The 18,008-nt window shown below is 36.3% G+C and overlaps 1 protein-coding gene across 4 annotated transcripts in view; it reads right to left on the bottom strand.

The window, feature by feature from the left end:
• Positions 1 to 18,008, bottom strand: part of LOC149776138 (cullin-2-like) — a 110,505-nt gene that overhangs the window by 16,748 nt on the left and 75,749 nt on the right. For all 4 annotated transcript variants that reach the window (XM_089942412.1, XM_089942411.1, XM_089942413.1 and 1 more), the window contains 3 exons: positions 13,338 to 13,415; positions 7,802 to 7,868; positions 5,723 to 5,922 (listed from right to left, as the gene is read on the bottom strand). In XM_089942412.1, coding sequence (XP_089798538.1) covers positions 5,723 to 5,922; positions 7,802 to 7,868; positions 13,338 to 13,415 — 345 coding nt within the window. The remainder of the gene's footprint in view (positions 1 to 5,722; positions 5,923 to 7,801; positions 7,869 to 13,337; positions 13,416 to 18,008) is intronic.

The raw sequence follows: 18,008 nt of genomic DNA, 5'->3' as shown, positions 1-18,008 counted from the left end.
GATCAAAATCCATTGGTACATGTTGTGTTATCAAGCTCACAAACTGAGTTTGATCAAAATCCATTGGTACATGTGTTATCAAGCTCACAAACTGAGTCTGATCAAAATCCATTGATACATGTGTTATCAAGCTCACAAACTGAGTCTGATCAAAATCCATTGGTACATGTTGTGTTATCAAGCTCACAAACTGAGTTTGATCGAAATCCATTGATACATGTGTTATCCAGCTCACAAACTGAGTTTGATCGAAATCCATTGATACATGTGTTATCAAGCTCACAAACTGAGTCTGATCAAAATCCATTGGTACGTGTTATCAAGATCACAAACTGAGACTGATCAAAATCCATTTATATATGTTCATGTTATCAAACTCAGAGTTTCATCAAAATCCATTGATATATGTTTGTGTTATCAAGCTTACAAGCCAGTGCAGCTAAAAACCTTAAAGACCCTAAAATCAGTGTCAGATTGCTCACTATCAACTTGTACAATGGAATGCAACTAAATGCAAACTCTGTTTAAAATCCAACTGTATATGTAGATGTCACTGTGTTCACAAGCTCAAGGATGAATCTGCCATCTATTCAGGAGTAGCAGCTGTTGAGAATTTTTAAATTTTGAGAAATCATTAATATATTTTCACTCAGAGTGAACTATATATAGCATGAAGTGCTTTAGTAAAAAAAAATCCCATGTTGATAAAACTACACTGCAGAAGTCATAAAAACAAGATATTAAAGATGGCCAGCCACTGTGGGTCAGACTGAATATTCCACTTTTATTTTGGACCAACTAGAGAGTATACAAAATCTTTTATTGAAAACCACATGCTGAAAAGAGCTCTCACTAATGTGTCTGTAAGAAAGCATGCCATCAGCTTCCCTTAGGCTAGTGTTTGTTGACATGGTTTACCCGGGTTCTTTCTCCACCATCTATAATGGCTGCCATGTACAGCATATAGTGTGCTTAAAAATGGAGTTAAACCCACAACAGCAACAACAACACTAACCATTGTGAAAGACCATTCATTTTGAAGAAGTAGCAATAATAAGATTTTCAAGATGAGGCCATACTAAGTGTAAGATTAGTATCAGTTCTATTAAGTCATTTTGTTAAAAGTCCATCCTGATACAACCATACAATCAGATATATTAGCCATACGATGATTTTCTAGATGGCCAATATGGCTGCCACAATGAATGACAGATCATTTTCATTTAGGACCAACTTAACATCATAGGAAGTTTTATGGCGTATGATACATCTGAACATAAATCTCTGTTCTTAACACAGTTGATAATTTGCCATTTGCAAATGGCAATGTGACAAAAATATCTTGTAATACTAAATTCAAATTAAGACCACTTTGTAGATACTTAAAACATCTTTACATCTCTCATTATGTTTAAGTAAATTGTTTCACTAAAAATAGTTACCTGATCAAATGAACATTAGGTATATAAGCCTGCTATCTCTCGAACTGAGCCCTAGTAAAGAGACAAAAATTTGTCTTTTCCATCTTATACAAGGGGCAATAACTCTTGAATATTACCTCTCCTAGCCACCACAAAGTGTCAATAGTTTTTTAAACTGAGTGATACACCAATGGTGGGGTGGTTGAGAGGGATTTTAAGTAATGTGATGGGGTAAGTATTCTCAGAGACACATAATTTACTTACAAATTTGCTTTCTCTATCAAATATGTTCCCTGGTCACATTAAATTTAGGAGAAGCGGTAACAGGATGAGGGAATGCTGAGTATCCTACCTATAATTCAGGTATTCTTTCCTGTCTGGATTCCCTATGTGAATAACAACCTGCTCTCCTGCTTCAAGCAACACAGTAAATGGTCACATGACTGATCTATCAGGTGAAGATGATGATTACTGAAATCTTCTTATTTTGTCAAAATTCAGCTATAAGGCTGTGTTGGTTTTATTGGGTCTGGTGGTCATCTGGACCTTAGCCATGGGATCCACCAGATTCAGGTTTCATCTCTGTGGAGCTAAATCCAGAGAGAAAAAAACCCTCAAGAAACTTGACTCTAGATGCCTGCCAACAGCTTTGGTGTCTCAGATAAAAATGCATTCAAATATGGTGCTTGCAGAGATCACTTTAATTTCATAAGTTGAAATTCTTATGAGGTGACTGATATTTTGAGACATATGAGTACAATAAGTATATAACCCAATTCAGGCATGAAGATCTGGCTTGGGAAGTGATGTTCTGCTTTCTTACCGTCACAAAGAGAGAGAACTAATTTGCACTTGGCACAACCTGTTTCTGTGCACTTCAAGTAGCGCCTGACGTTTGAACAGGATCTTGCCTAGCCACTGCTTTCAATTACAGACAAAATGGAGTATATGACAACTCATAGACTAAACACTGATGGTGACTACTACGCTTCATTGTGTCATGAGGATATAAGAATCATCTAATCTGAACTGAAGATAGTTCTGGTTGACTGAAAAGGCATGTACGTCTCTCAACTGAAATACCAAAGCTAAAGCTATCAGGAAACAAGTTATTACGCTAACAACTTCAGCGAGGTCCAGACTAAAGGCACAAATTCTCCTGAACCATGATAACATCCAGGACAGATTCAAGTTTGGAAACAAGTCTGTAATATTCCTGGGTTAGTTTATAACTAGATCAAGTAGATCATCAACCCAGGGTTTGTCCCAAATAGAGACGGGTTATCAGAGTTATCTTCCCATTATTTCCTGTATTATTTTTGGTACTAAGACCGTGGAGAGTAGGCAAATGTCCATAATCTCTCCCACCTTACTGACAGTGCACCATCACCCAAGCTTTTGGGTCCAGAGCCAGTAAGACAAGGGTGGCCTATTTGTGGCTCAACCTTGTTGTACAAAGGTCGGTCATCAGACACCCCCAAAGCACACAAATATGATGAAAAACCAATAGATGATGGGACCATTTATATGGATAACATGACCCTTACTGGGCAGAACATCATCAAGGACAATGAGTGTGCCAGGAAAGTGTGTAATTTGATCAGAAGCTGGCAGCATGGATAAAGAAGGTGCCGACCCATCACACACAGGTTAGAGCGATTTGATGCATCCCTGTTTAAGGAGGCAAGCTACCACTACAGAGTTGTCCAACATTATCAGGACTGACTTGCAAAGTCTCTCCTTTGAGAACTGAAAGGATTTTTATATGGAGATTAATATGAAGAGACAGTTCCCTGGTACCCATTTTATATGGAGATTAATGTGAAGAGACAGTCCCCTGGTACCCATTTTATATGGAGATTAATGTGAAGAGACAGTTTCCTGGTACCCATTTTATATGGAGATTAATGTGAAGAGACAGTTTCTTGGTACCCATTTTATATGGAGATTAATGTGAAGAGACAGTTTCCTGGTACCCATTTTATATGGAGATTAATGTAAAGAGACAGTTCCCTGGTACCCATCTGCTGCTGACTATTCAGGGTCCATCAACAAGTGGGCTCAAAAAACATATGTACTGACATCTGTATGCAAGATCATGTCTGGCTGGAGCTTATCCAAAGGAATTCCTGTCAGGAGTAAATGGTGTATATGCCACTGACATAATAATGATTGTAACTCATGATATTGATCTTTTGATCAAGTGGACTGGAATAGGGTGCCACTAAGCCAGCAAAGTCATTTGTAACAGGCACATATAAAGGCAATTAATCTAGCGGGATCAATCCGCATTGAATGATCCAAAGAAATGCAATAACTCTGTTACTGAAATCCCCATCCTGTTGGAAATGGCTGTGTGAGTTTGACAATCCATTTGATGCAGACAAGAAGGAGACGTGCAAGAATGAGGTTGGTTATAACCTCCATACCCAGATGGATAAAACACTAGGATGTGTGAAGGCTGGGTTTTTCCCAATTCCCTAAAAACTGAGATGATTCAAAAGGGACATGAAATAACTTCTGCCCGTGAAGAGAAAAGAACTTACCTTATGTTTTTGGCGGAGATCATCAAGATATGCCACTGTAGAAAAGGTTAACTGGCACAGGGAGACAATCCAATCCATAATTTGGCAAGACATAGGAGTTGATATTTAGACCAAACGGAAGCATTCGCAATTGTTAAACTTTGCCACAGTAAGAAAACGAAGGAACTTTCATGACTTAATAGTGTCGAGAATGTACGCAGAGACTAATGGCAATGTCATCCTTTCAGATGGATAGTAATAAAGAACTCATCATCTCTTTCTTGAATCACAGCAGAAGAATAAATTCTATATGTTTCATGACCAATATCCTGTGTGTAAGCAGTGAATTTAGGAGGAGCCAGCTCAAAAGGACAATTCTCTCATACTGGTGTGGATGGCTGGTTCACATAGAGTATGGCCAGTATGGTTACTGGCTGTCTGGAAGGCGATCCAGTTGGTGCCATTACTGGCAATACCATGAGCATTGCTGGACAGATGGATCTATCACTAAGATCCATGTAATTTGAATGGTATGTAGCTACAGGCATGTTAGGATGAACAAATCTATCATTAAGACCTCCGTAATCATTGAGAGATAAAGCCATAGGTCTTGTGAGATGACAGATCATTCACTAAGATCTCCGCAAATGTAACTGTATATAGCCATAGAATGGTAGGATGGACAGATGTATCATTCAGAAGGTGAAGCTGTAGGCCTGACAAGGTTGATGGTTCTTTCAGTAAGTTCCCCTAATCGAGGTGACTGGACTGGCTGGATGTCTAAAAAACTGGCTGGAAGATCATGGATGGCTTTACATGCAGATTAAGCAGTAAAAGATAGATCCATTGGCTTCATTAAATGCGCCCGGACTTACAAGCCTTATGGCCATACTCAGATAGGAGGGGGGGATTATGCCACCTGGGCTGCCTAAAAATGGGGGTACACTCTTCTGTTATATCATAATTTCAGGAATTTTAAAATTTGCCTCAATCTTGTCATCTTTCTTTGCTTATGGTCAACTTTTACAAAACCATAGTCTATACACTCTTGGAGCATATGGTGCACACACCGCAAGGTACTTACAAAGTACATTTGTACATGTAAGGCATGACTTGTGTGTGCCTACTTAGCACTGAACTTGCGGCATTTATTACACAATGTTGACAGGTGAAATGACTATGAAAAAAAATGTAAAAATTATTGATGAAGCATGTTAATAAGTCTCCAAAACAACACCTGTTACTAAATGGGTGAGCAAGAAATAGGCAAAGTGCACAAAACCGTATATAACATGCATATATGATAGAGTGTTGTATCCTGTAGTCTAAAAATTGCCATGAAAGTTAAAACATTTCAGAAAAATATTCGCAAAATTAAAAAAAAATATTTGCCATTTAAATTGGAGGTATCTTGTTTGATGGTGTTTTACAGAACCAAAGCTTAAAAACTAGTGGCAGCTAGTAGTGGCAAGGGGAGGTAACGGACAGGAGTTATTGCCCTTTGTCAACATGTGATAGACCAGCTGATTCTCATTTTTATTTTGTAGGGCTGAATTGAAGAGGTAGGCTTATATCCATAATATTAATGTGATCGAACAATGTATTCAAAAGAGAAATTTCACAGATCTGTTATCACTCATGTATTTCATTCTGTAAGGAAAATACTTGTAACTATTTAATTTTGCGAATAGATTACCTTTTGTTAATTCTGTGAAAACTGATAGGATGCAAATAACAGTAGCCTTAGGGGAAAATAATAAGTTAGATATAACTTACCTCAGTTTCACATAGCAAAAGTTTTGCATCCACTAATGACTGTGCCTGTTTTTTTAATTCTTTTGCTGGCAGTTTTGTATGTCTCACAATGACATTAACTGTATATTTCTCTTCATTATTAAACATTAGTAAAACTGCCATTTGAAAACTTCCCATTGTGACTGCATAAGGTCGCTTTAAATAATTCAACCGCAATTCAGCTGCAAGGAAAATCAAAATTTTGATTAATACAAGACTACATGTTTTACTTAACTAGAAAGTAAAATAAACTGTAACATTAAACTCAGTCTAAAAAACTTTATCCTTTAACACTGACCTTAAAAATGTAACGATTTTATAACCACTCCTGTAGGCTAAGTGGTTAAAGCATCCACCCTGGATGCAGGAGGTCACGAGTCCAACCTCCCACCCGATTCATATCAAAGACTTATAACAATGGTACTAACAGCTGCCTCGCTTGGCACTCAGCATTAAGATGTTATTGTTAGGATTGGTTGGCCTGGTGTCAGGATAATGTGACTGGGTGGGACGTGATGCTACATGCCTGCTATATGATGTCCCAGTGCAAGGCATCACCATAAACTGACACATTGCAGACATCATAACAATATGACTCAGACTGTTATATTAAAAATCCAAAACACACACACATTTTTATTATGGTCATCAAGGCAGTCATTTTGGAAGCTGAATCAGCATCGTTTAATATATGAACAATTAAGTAGTGGATTTTTAAGGGGATTTTTTTTCCTATTGCCATCTGTTGAAAGAAGCAGCTGTGGCAAGATTTTTCAAATTGTGGGAAATATTGGCATCATTTTCAGTGCAACTATCCTTTCAGGAGTAGTGAAAACAAGGTTTTCAAGATTTTAAGTCTGCAGCATTTTCATTCAGGACCAATCAGACATTTTAAGACTTTTAGCAAAAACCATGTCCATACAACCATCAACTGTGGAGAAATAGTGATAAGATTTTCCAGATGACCACTATGGAAGTCAACAGTAGATCAATGCTATTTTGATTTAGGGCCAACTATGATCATCTGCTCAGGAGGAGTAGTGATACAATTGTCCAGATGACCATCGTCAAGGCCATATGAGATGTCCAACAAGCATCATTTTTCAATAGGACCAACTTAACATAATAAAAAGTCTTTTAGTGAAAACCCCATGACAATATGATGAAAACCCTATGACAATATGATGAAAACCTCATGACATTAGGATGAAAACGCTATGACAATGACAAAATGATTAAAAAAACATGATATGATGAAAACCCTGTGCCAATATGATGAAGACCCCATGACAATATGATGAAAACAACCCAAGACAATATCACCAAAGCCCCATGACAATATGATGAATACCCCATGATGAGATCATGAAAAACCTATGACAATGACAAAATGACGAAAACCCTATGACAATGACAAAATGATGAAAACCCTATGACAATATGATGATCTGCTCAGAAGTGGTAGTGATAACAAGATTTTCAAGATAACTGCTGTTGCAGCCATAGAAACACAATTTTTATTAGGACCATGCAGAATCTAGGGCAAATATTCTTTTGGAATGCTTCATGGCAAACTTCCAAGTAGATTAGAAGCAGCAGTAACAACTAACTTGTGCTAATGGACACAACAGAAATAAGCGAAATCCACCAAAAAGTTGCTGTGCTTTTACCAGTTGCATCCTTGTTCTGATAAAAAGAACTAACAACATTGAACTGAAAATGACAATTAAAGTTTAGCCTTTGAATTAAATACAAGAGAACATGGTTGTCAAACAGGATGCTGTTTTGTGCTGAGACCATGGAAGTAAAGTGCCTTGAACTGAGACACACCAAAGCAGCTAACCTGGGCTGGTCAGTGTAGTATAACCATGATATACTTAGCAAGTTAAACTCAGTCAATAAACAAGCAAGCTTATTTGCGTTAAAAAAATTAAAAATAATTTCCAATATTTTAAACCCCAGTTTTGCAGTATTCCATGAGAAAATCTAAGCAAATGGTGTTTGACTGACTTAGAAACACTATGTACCCTCTTTAGGAGTAAACAAATCTTGCTTTCTTACCATTGCAGAAGTTGTGCATCCAAGTCAGCTTTCTGCCATTGTACTTTTTGTTGTAAAATGCTTCAAACTGAAAACAGAGAAATGAATTTTTAGATCAAATAATGTTGCTTCAATATTACATTTACCCATTAATAAAATGCTATGAGTACATCCATTACCTGATAAATTCAGCTCTTCCAAGCTATCTTCGATCTGCCAACCCTAACAGGACCGTCTAAGTAAGGCAGTTGATTTTTTTCCATAAGTCCGACCAGTTTTCAGTAGGGTGTAACAACATATGTACTGCTGTTTTAAAGTTCAGTATTTTCAACTGAAAAGTTGGTAAAGTACATGTAGATCTTATTTACCTCTTGTACAGACTTCATTTCCAAATCCTATGCAGCTCCATGGCTTGCAGCAAGCTCTAAACTTGACATAGTCATAAAATGTAAGATGTCTCCTACATTTCAACTGGCTGGAATGCGATGTAAGCCGGGAATGCCAAAATTGATCAAAGGATGATGAGTATCTTAAACAAAATGAAGCTATCTAAACAATCTTTGTATATCTTTGTTTCATTAATGAAACATACTTCAACTTAATCCAACTGAAATATAGGCAAACAGAACTTGAAAACACGACGATATGCTTGTGTTAGAATTTGAATATATTAGAAAAGAAATCAAAATAAGTAAAGTCCAAGTAAAGAAATATAATTTTAATTTGTAGAAAAGCGGTTATACTGGCTGTCAAGTATCTGAAATATTCCTGAAAATTTTAAATCTTCTTCCGATGTTAGTCAACCTTGGAACAAGCTACAAGGTACACAGCACCATTATTTAGGCAGTAATAGAGTGACCCCAAAAACACAAATATCAGGGGAGATGTCTTACAATGTAATACAAAAATTGAAGTAATCCTTGGAATTTTCTGAAATGTTGGCAATCATATCTCCCACCCCGAGACATACTCAAATCGGTATGTAATGTCCAATAAACGTAATTGTGTCACTTCCTGCTTTTATTTATAAGAATCTCAATATTTCTGTTTTACTCTTTTGTACTGATTACTAACACTCTTTAGGAGGCTTGTCATGATGTATCACTTGCTGGGTGCTATTTTTATAATCTACATTTTGGTCATGCTTTGCACTATAAATATGTGCAGTTTAGAGTGTCCAAGATACTGCTATAAAGTTAATATGGTTCCTTGACTAACTCCACTAAATGTAAAATGAAACCCAGATCCAAATCAAACATGTAATTATCATGACAATCATGACTATCATATTTCTGTTGTTGTTGCTTTTATTCCATACATCCAAATTTTAAGTGTCATCTTCATTAGACTTGTGGCACAACTGAAAGGGTTGGCAGTTCTGATGTCTGCTAGCCAAGGTGATAGACAAAGGGGGTCGTCCCTGGAAGACTGGTCTTTCTTGACAAAGAGACTGATGGAAGGAAATTGACAAGTGGCAATTGATGAAGTACACTCTGATTTTAGATGCCAGAAAAGCTTTCTGAACAATTTGTGGAAGGCCGATTCTTCTTTGGACGTTGCAAGATCAAGAAAGGATGATGGCAGTTGTGATCAAGAATCTTCAAGCATAGAGTGGGAAAGCCTCATGTGATACATGTGGCATACAAACTGGTGAATCAGGTTGTATGGAATGGTGAACACGGTTGCAGATCGGTCCATCTGGACATAAATATCTCCAGACGTTCACCAGGTATCACTTAGGGTCCAGGACGTTTAACTGATTGGAGGGTTTCCATAATCTGTTCCAGATCATAATGGACTGTCCAGTTGTCCAGCACTGAGTAGCATGAAACAGTTCACAAAATCTGATACCATTTACACAGGTTTCTAAGTCTGAATGAGGTAGGGAATGAAGGGGCTATAATTTGAATCCATGGTAGTTGTTGCTGTACCTGGTCCCAGATATCTAAGGCTTCAATCAAGGTTGTATCAGAGCTGGTGCAGCCTGGAACCAACTTGCATCTAGTGCTTAAGTCCAGTACTGTTATCCCAGAAATTGTACCAAGTGCCATGATGTGCTAGTGTTGCCACTATTGGTCGAGATGAACACCATGCAAAGTAGTTGCTGGTCTCAATGCTAGTTCTGTTAAGATATGTTCCATCTGTAGCAACAAGGGCAATGTCAGAGCCGGCAGAGTGTGAGAATCTTTTGATGACCTGGATGCCATTTCTTCTGAATGGGTGAGCTTTCCATATTCACATAGGCGAAAGTGGAACCAAAACTGAATGTAACACACAGACATAACAATAGTTCTACGAAACATTTAGCTTGCTGCATAAATTCATTGGTCTCTTTCTGTTAACAAATAACCACAATCGCTTATTCTTAAATGCTGATATTAAACAATTTCACTTTCATTCACTAAGACAATGAATATTTTTTTCAGTCTTAAATTGGTTAGCATGCAATGCTTTTGTATGTTGACTGCCTTTTATGTTTCAAAATTATTCTCCTGTCTTCACCATGAAAGTTGGTCAGCATTTATGCATTGTATAAAACTGCTGAAATAGAAAACGTTTTCCTCCAAACAGCAGTTGGGAGAAGTAGATGATTAAGCTTTCAAGTTTCAACTCAGGAAAAAGGAGTGTGCTGATCTTGAAGCCATTTATTGATTCGTAATGTTACTGAATTGGAGAAAAGAAGAAAAAAAAATGCATTTATTGTCTGTGAATTTAGCACCAGCAAAATTCCAAATGTCCCAATCAATAACTACTAAAAGCCAAGATAATGCAGCAAGTTATTTTTTCAAAAGAAATTTTTCTATGAAGCAGGCGGGATGGGGGGATGGAGAAAAGAATGGTAGAATGATATAAATGGAGGTGTACAATCAGCCATTATGTCTTACTCAAATAATTCAGCGACCTCTATCTGCTATCGTTCCAAGATAAATGTAGGAATCAAACAGAAGTGGAATATAATGACCTAGTTATTCAGGTCATGACTGAGTTGTTAGGGTTTCTGTTTGGGTTTCGTAAGTTTAAGATTTAGTATCCCATAGCATTTATTTTTTCCCTACTAAATGCTTTCCAACTACTTTAACCACCTACTCCCCAAAAACTCAACATATCTGCACTATTTTGGAAGATTGACCTGTGTGAGCCTTTTGAGGATGGAATTTTCATCTCATGACTGAGAACTTTCACCCATATATTCATGTAGTCTGACAAAAGGAAGCTACTGATGGAGGAAACGTCAGTGGCAAAGCCGATGCTGTCCGTATACTTATCGATCGCTTTGTAGCCCTGTCCTTTGTGTTAGTTTTCTGGCAGTGATGGTACCCATACATCCACAAACCAGCATCAGCACACACTGTATATATGGCCTGAACTGGACCCAATGCATATTATATAGGCAGGGTACATGCTGTCAGCCACCATGGTTCATACAGCCAGCCTGTGAGAGTTTTTTTTCCAAGACTTCTGATGGAGTTTCCAGGGACTTCCAAAAGTTTTATGCGGTACTTCTTTCATATGTAAATTTAAGTATCTCCATATGTTACCGTCTTTATCATTGCATAAACAGGCAGAAAAGCAGGGCAAGAGAACAACAATTAATTAGCATGCCACTGGACTTCTACTCCATCTGGAAAAGTCCCATTTCCTGTGTCGCCTGATCCAAATAATTTTAACACACTTTATTCATTCATTACCTTTGGAAAATACAAAAAATACAAAAATTCTGAATTTAGAAAGTGAATTTTATTTCCATTTTAAATATTCTGAATTCACAAGGAGTACTGAGCAAATATAAAGAATTTTTCAACAAATTCCATGACTTTCAAGATCAAAACCAACTTTTTTAAAGTCAAGGAATTTTCAAGGGAACCTTTCCAATTCAGGGATTTTTCAAGATTGTATGAACTATGGCTTGCTTGAAATACATGTAAAATAAAATTTTGCATGCATAATAATATTGAACTTGCATGTATTCTGTTAAGCCATACAGTTTACTGACACATTTGTCATCTGCCATGTTCATGGCAACTTGGTTGTACAAAATCAATGAAGAATATTTCAACTAAAAGTTGTTATCTGCATATTTCCTTTTCCCGGAAGATTTTTGATCCAAACATCAAATAGTATATAAAATAGAGAACTAAAAATTACTTCTATTCAATTAGAGAAAATCATCACTGGTGCCTTACCATCTGACTTGTTTGATCAATCTTTAATTGTTGACACTGGTAATAAATAGAGCAGACCCTAATCTGCTGACATTTTATTAAATATGACAGCAGCTTTGGGTCCACGTTCCTTGCAATTCGGTGCACACTTTTTACTAGTGAATAAGATATCTGTAAAGAACTATCTTCTGTGTCTGACACAAAGAAAGCCTATAATACTCTACACTCCTTTGTTTTCTTGTTTACTTTGGTGTGGGCAGTGGAAGAATTAGCATTTCTCTTTATCCCAAGGCAACTATTATACCAGAAAATGAGATAATTTCAGGGTGTCTAAGTTAGTGTCATACCAAGGCAACTATGGTCATAACATTGGCCTTAAGGTTCACATATACAGACAAATGAGAGAGAAGAAAAATAATTAAAGTTAATGACTTGGTTGTAAAGGTTACAGTAGAGAAAAATAATTAGAGTTAATGACTTGATTGTAAATTTAATGACTTGATTGTAAAGGTTATGACTTGATTGTAAAGGTTACAGTAGAGAAAAATAATTAAAGTAAATGACTTGATTGTAAATTTAATGACTTGATTGTAAAGGTTATGACTTGATTGTAAAGGTTACAGTAGAGAAAAATAATTAAAGTTAATGACTTGATTATAAAGGTGAAAGTAAAGAAAAATAAAGTTAATGACTTGATCATAAAGGTGACAGTAAAGAAAAATAAAGTTAATGACTTGATCATAAAGGTGAAAGTAAAGAAAAATAAAGTTAATGACTTGATTATAAAGGTGAAAGTAAAGAAAAATAAAGTTAATGACTTGATCATAAAGGTGACAGTAAAGAAAAATAAAGTTAATGACTCGATCATAAAGGTGAAAGTAAAGAAAAATAAAGTTAATGACTTGATCATAAAGGTGACAGTAAAGAAAAATAAAGTTAATGACTTGATCATAAAGGTGACAGTAAAGAAAAATAAAGTTAATGACTTGATCATAAAGGTGACAGTAAAGAAAAATAAAGTTAATGACTTGATTATAACAAGAGACATAGGTCTTAAGGTTCACATATACAGACAAAAGAGACAGTGAAGAAAAATAATTAAAGTTAATGACTTGATTGTAAAGGTTACAGTAGAGAAAAATAATTAAAGTTAATGACTTGATTGTAAAGGTTACAGTAGAGAAAAATAATTAAAGTTAATGACTTGATTGTAAAGGTTACAGTAGAGAAAAATAATTAAAGTTAATGACTGGATCATAATGGTGACAGTAAAGAAAAATAATCCAATTTAACGATTTGACTGTAAAGGTGATTAAAAATTGAGCCAGATTTATGACATCCAAAAACAATGAAATTTTATCTCTCCAAAAGATGAAGAAAAAAAAAATACTTACCAGTGACACACTTCTTTCTAACTCTTGCGGAATTGCAAATGTTGGTAAATTACTCTGACCTATAGGCCAAGCACCAGCCTAAAGAAGAAAATTTGAAAGAAAATATCAAATCTGAGATTTACCAAAAACTGCTATTTATTCATGCATTTCTACATGTCAGTAAATTTTAAGATTAAATTTTTGCAAATTTCCAATTTTGAAACTCATATGAAATCTCCCAATTAGGTACATTTCCAATTCTCTTTCCCATTTTACTTGTATTCAAAATTATGCTTTGTAACCAGATCATGAAAGTCACAAAATTAAGTTGCACAGAAATTTCCTTTGCACATTTGTTCACCATCTGCCAGGCGTACAAAAGTATAATTTTTTGCAGGAATTCTATAATGCACTGTTTAAAATGACCTGATGTTACAACTTCTAAACAGTCAGCAAAGTTACAAATTGTATTTATTAGACTATAAATTGAGTAACAGCAAGTTCAATAAAACATATACACTGACCTCCCATCTATCTGCGAAGTGGATCTAAACACTTATACATTAGTAAGAACATTACTGATAGCCATGGATATTTTTCAACATCGACCCAAGCCATATAGCTAGCTGCAACAGTATCCATCTGACTGGATGCAGCTCAAGAAACTTAAATCAATCAGATTGTTGAATGAATTTAAACATGAAGATAGTTTGGAATAATCCTTCTTGCCTCTGCAGATGACAAATGTCACAAGTCAGTTTCTTCCATTCAAACTGTTCACACATTTTTCTTCCAAGTCAAGGCATGTGGACTTTATGAAGTTGCCATATTTAACACCCAACATGTTAACTAAGCTCTCTTACCAGTCTATTGATTTTGCTTGCTACAGATAATAACTCTTTCATCTGCAAGATGGCACTTGTTGGGAACAGCTTTGATTAGCAATGACAAGACTCAACACAGAACAATGAGGATTGACCAACCCTTGGACGGTGAAAAGGCAGTAACACATGGTGAGTTAAAAGCATGTGTAATATGACAAACTGACCATATATATGCAATGAATAGTTCACAAAGCTCTATATAATGATTACAAATCAAAACTAATATCCTACCATTCATCCAAATTTCATAAAATTTTAAATTTATTTAAATATTTAATATTTATTTAAATATTTAATATTTATTTAAATGTTTAATATTTATTTAAATGCATGTTACAATGTTTGAAAGACTAGAGGTGTGCCAACAAAGTCACAGTGAAACTGATGATAACACAAAACTTAGCTAGAAAGATGAACAAACCGATGAAAAGGCATTTGTTATGCTATCTGCCTCAACCACATTTGTGGTGGGCTTTGCTTTGGTAAAATTATTAAGTGCCAAGGCAACCGGATTAAAGTGCCTTATTCAAGGACATGCCACTTTATCCAACTTGGCATGATCCAGTATAGAATTTGAACTCAAACCCTTGAAAGCATGCTAAAAGTTGTGATGGGGCATAGATAAAAACATAAGCTAATAGGTAATCATGGTCATATCAGTTTTGGCAAAAAAAATTGTATCAGTTACTTCCCGAAACATGCAAAATGAACTATGTTTAGTGTAAAAATGTTCTTTCAATAATACTTACTGGATCATAATATTCATGGAGTACATCTGCTATCTCAAAAATCTAGCCCTCTCAAGCTAAGAAAGACCATATTGTTTTTTTAAAAACTTTTTAGCAACAAAAGTGTTAGAAAGACCTCTCTTTACCAAGACACAAGTCAGATGATAGTGATCTCCCTTTGGATAGATAGACTGGTGACAAATTCTGTCAATTGTCAGTTACAATGGATATCAATGTGCACATACTCCCAGGGCCCATGTTGCAGGGAGGGTTTGGTAGGGTGTACACATATTATGATCAGATAAGTATTAGTTAAGAAAGACATTTTACCCTCTATAATTAGTTGCATTTCCAAATGCTTTGCCTGATCATAATACATTTGGAGAACATTTAAGAAGAGTCATATCTCCCTTAATATGGAATTGGCCACCTCTCTATTAAACAACATCAGCTTTATATTTTGTGTGAGGTATGGCCTAGGGTTGGCACGTACTATCTTCATTGATGTGGTTTAGAGAAAACATCTTAACACCCACAAATCCAGCATAAGAAGAGTAACCCACATCATTATTAAGCTGCTAAACAACTAAGAAGGCATCCTGTTGTGTTGCTAATGCAGATTCCACCAGGTCTAACTGAGCCTCTATGGTAAAAGTATGGGAATTCCATCCCACAGCTTGAATGATGTCAGTTAGGGAGAAGCTGCACTCAAATGCTATGCTAATGGTGACTACACTAACCTTGTGAACCAATGTGTGTAAGAAATTCATCTGGAACTGGGATAGTTCCTTGCAGGCTGAGTGGACAACCCATCATATCCAAAATGAAATAGCCAAGGGAAAATATATCTCTTTCTGCTCTAAGTGGTAAGAACAAACATGATCACCTCTTCCAATTGGCTCGGTTCATTACACAGTCTTATTCTAAAAACTTTGGAGTTCTTGATATGCCCATGGGCTGAAGGGTCCAAAGCTGACACTCTGGAGTTCTTTATATGCCCATGGGCCCAAAGATGACAATTTCAAGACATGGAGCAGAAGCCTATTTCTGGCAATTGAAGCATAAGAGAAACTGAACCATCATTTTGGAAATGCAGACAGTTTTAGTCATCCAGTAAGGCTTGTATCTTTAATGATACTGCCTGCTGAAACTAAAGTGACTAGGATGCAGGTCTTGCATGAGAGTTGAGACACGAGGGTTCTGGGACATGATTCATTAACCACACCATAACCAAAGGAAGATTCAATTTCAAACAAAAGGCTAAGGCTTTCAGTTGAGACAAGTTTAAATCACAGTAAAGGTGGACAAGTTTTAGATCTGACAGCCCATGATTGTGATAGGAGCTAATTTCTTCCTGAATAGCATGGGACTGAGGCTTTAAAGGACAGATACTGCTCACACCCCTGGAAGAAACATTCAAAAGTAGTCGTCCATACTTGCTTGCAAAACTCTGACCATCTATTTATTGTTCAGAGAACTGTTTCTTTCTGACGGCATTTTGTAATGAGAGAAGCATGCAGTTCAACTTCGCCTAGTTCAGCTGGAAAACTGTACAAACAGTTAATTCAGCAACAACAGGGAAAGCGGTACTGTCCCGAAAAATTCAGCCACTCGATTGACAAGACTTAAGAATTATGTTTCCTTCTAAGGTAAGTCATTAAGAATTATGTTTCCTTCTTAGGTAAGTCATTAAGAATTATGTTTCCTTCTTAGGTAAGTCATTAAGAATTATGTTTCTTTCTTAGGTAAGTCATTAAGAATTATGTTTCCTTCTTAGGCAAGTCATTAAGAATTATGTTTCCTTCTTAGGTAAGTCATTAAGAATTATGTTTCCTTCTTAGGTAAGTCATTAAGATAATCAGCACTCTGATTATGATTCCCTCTCTTTTATGCAAAACTCAGGGAACTGGACAGTTAATAGGAGATATATGTTTAGTGAGACTATACTAATATGTGAAAAGGGCGTCAGTTGTGTAGGATTTCAGATCTGTTACTGGTGAGACGACAATTAGGAGCATGACATTCTACTTTGTTAGAAGCAGCATCACAAAGGGTAACACAAGTGGTAACAGATTTGACAAAGGGTAACACAAGTGGGTACAGATTGACTGAAGGGTAACACAAGTGGGTACAAATTTGACAAAGGGTAACACAAGTGGGCACAGACAGATTTGACTGAAGAAGGATGGTGAAAGGACCATGTGCTGTGGAATGGCTGATTCCATCAGGATGAGGAGTCTGCTAGAAACATGAGACATGCTTAAGTGATGACACATGTCTGTGTGAAGGCCTTGACAAAATTCATCAAAAAGGTAAACTACAAAGTTGAGCTGAAAGTATCAGAGACAATTGGGTGGGCAATTAAGACAGTGCTGACAAGCGTATGATATGAAGTACTTTGGACCATGTGACAAGCAATTAAAGATGGTTATGACCAGTGTATGAAGTACTTTAGACCATGTGACAGGCAATTAAAGATGGTTATGACCAGTGTATGAAGTACTTTAGACCATGGGACAGGCAATTAAAGATGGTCATGACCAATGTATGAAGTACTTTAGACCATGGGACAGGCAATTAAAGATGGTTATGACCAGTGTATGAAGTACTTTAGACCATGTGACAAGCAATTAAAGATGGTTATGACCAGTGTATGAAGTACTTTAGACCATGGGACAGGCAATTAAAGATGGTTATGACCAGTGTATGAAGTACTTTAGACCATGTGACAAGCAATTAAAGATGGTTATGACTAGTGTATGAAGTACTTTAGACCATGTGACAGGCAATTAAAGATGGTTATGACCAGTGTATAAGTACTTTAGACCATGGGACAGGCAATTAAAGATGGTTATGACCAGTGTATGAAGTACTTTAGACCATGGGACAGGCAGTTAAAGATGGTTATGACCAGTGTATGAAGTACTTTAGACCATGTGACAGGCAGTTAAAGATGGTTATGACCAGTGTATGAAGTACTTTAGACCATGTGACAGGCAGTTAAAGATGGTTATGACCAGTGTATGAAGTACTTTAGACCATGTGACAGGCAGTTAAAGATGGTTATGACCAGTGTATGA

This window comes from Sinohyriopsis cumingii, chromosome 18, assembly GCF_028554795.1.
Source record: "Sinohyriopsis cumingii isolate HCF-2022 chromosome 18, ASM2855479v2, whole genome shotgun sequence".
Taxonomy (NCBI): domain Eukaryota; kingdom Metazoa; phylum Mollusca; class Bivalvia; order Unionida; family Unionidae; genus Sinohyriopsis; species Sinohyriopsis cumingii.
The sequence above is the reverse complement of the archived record's forward strand: the minus strand, read 5'-3'. Positions and strand labels throughout refer to the sequence as shown.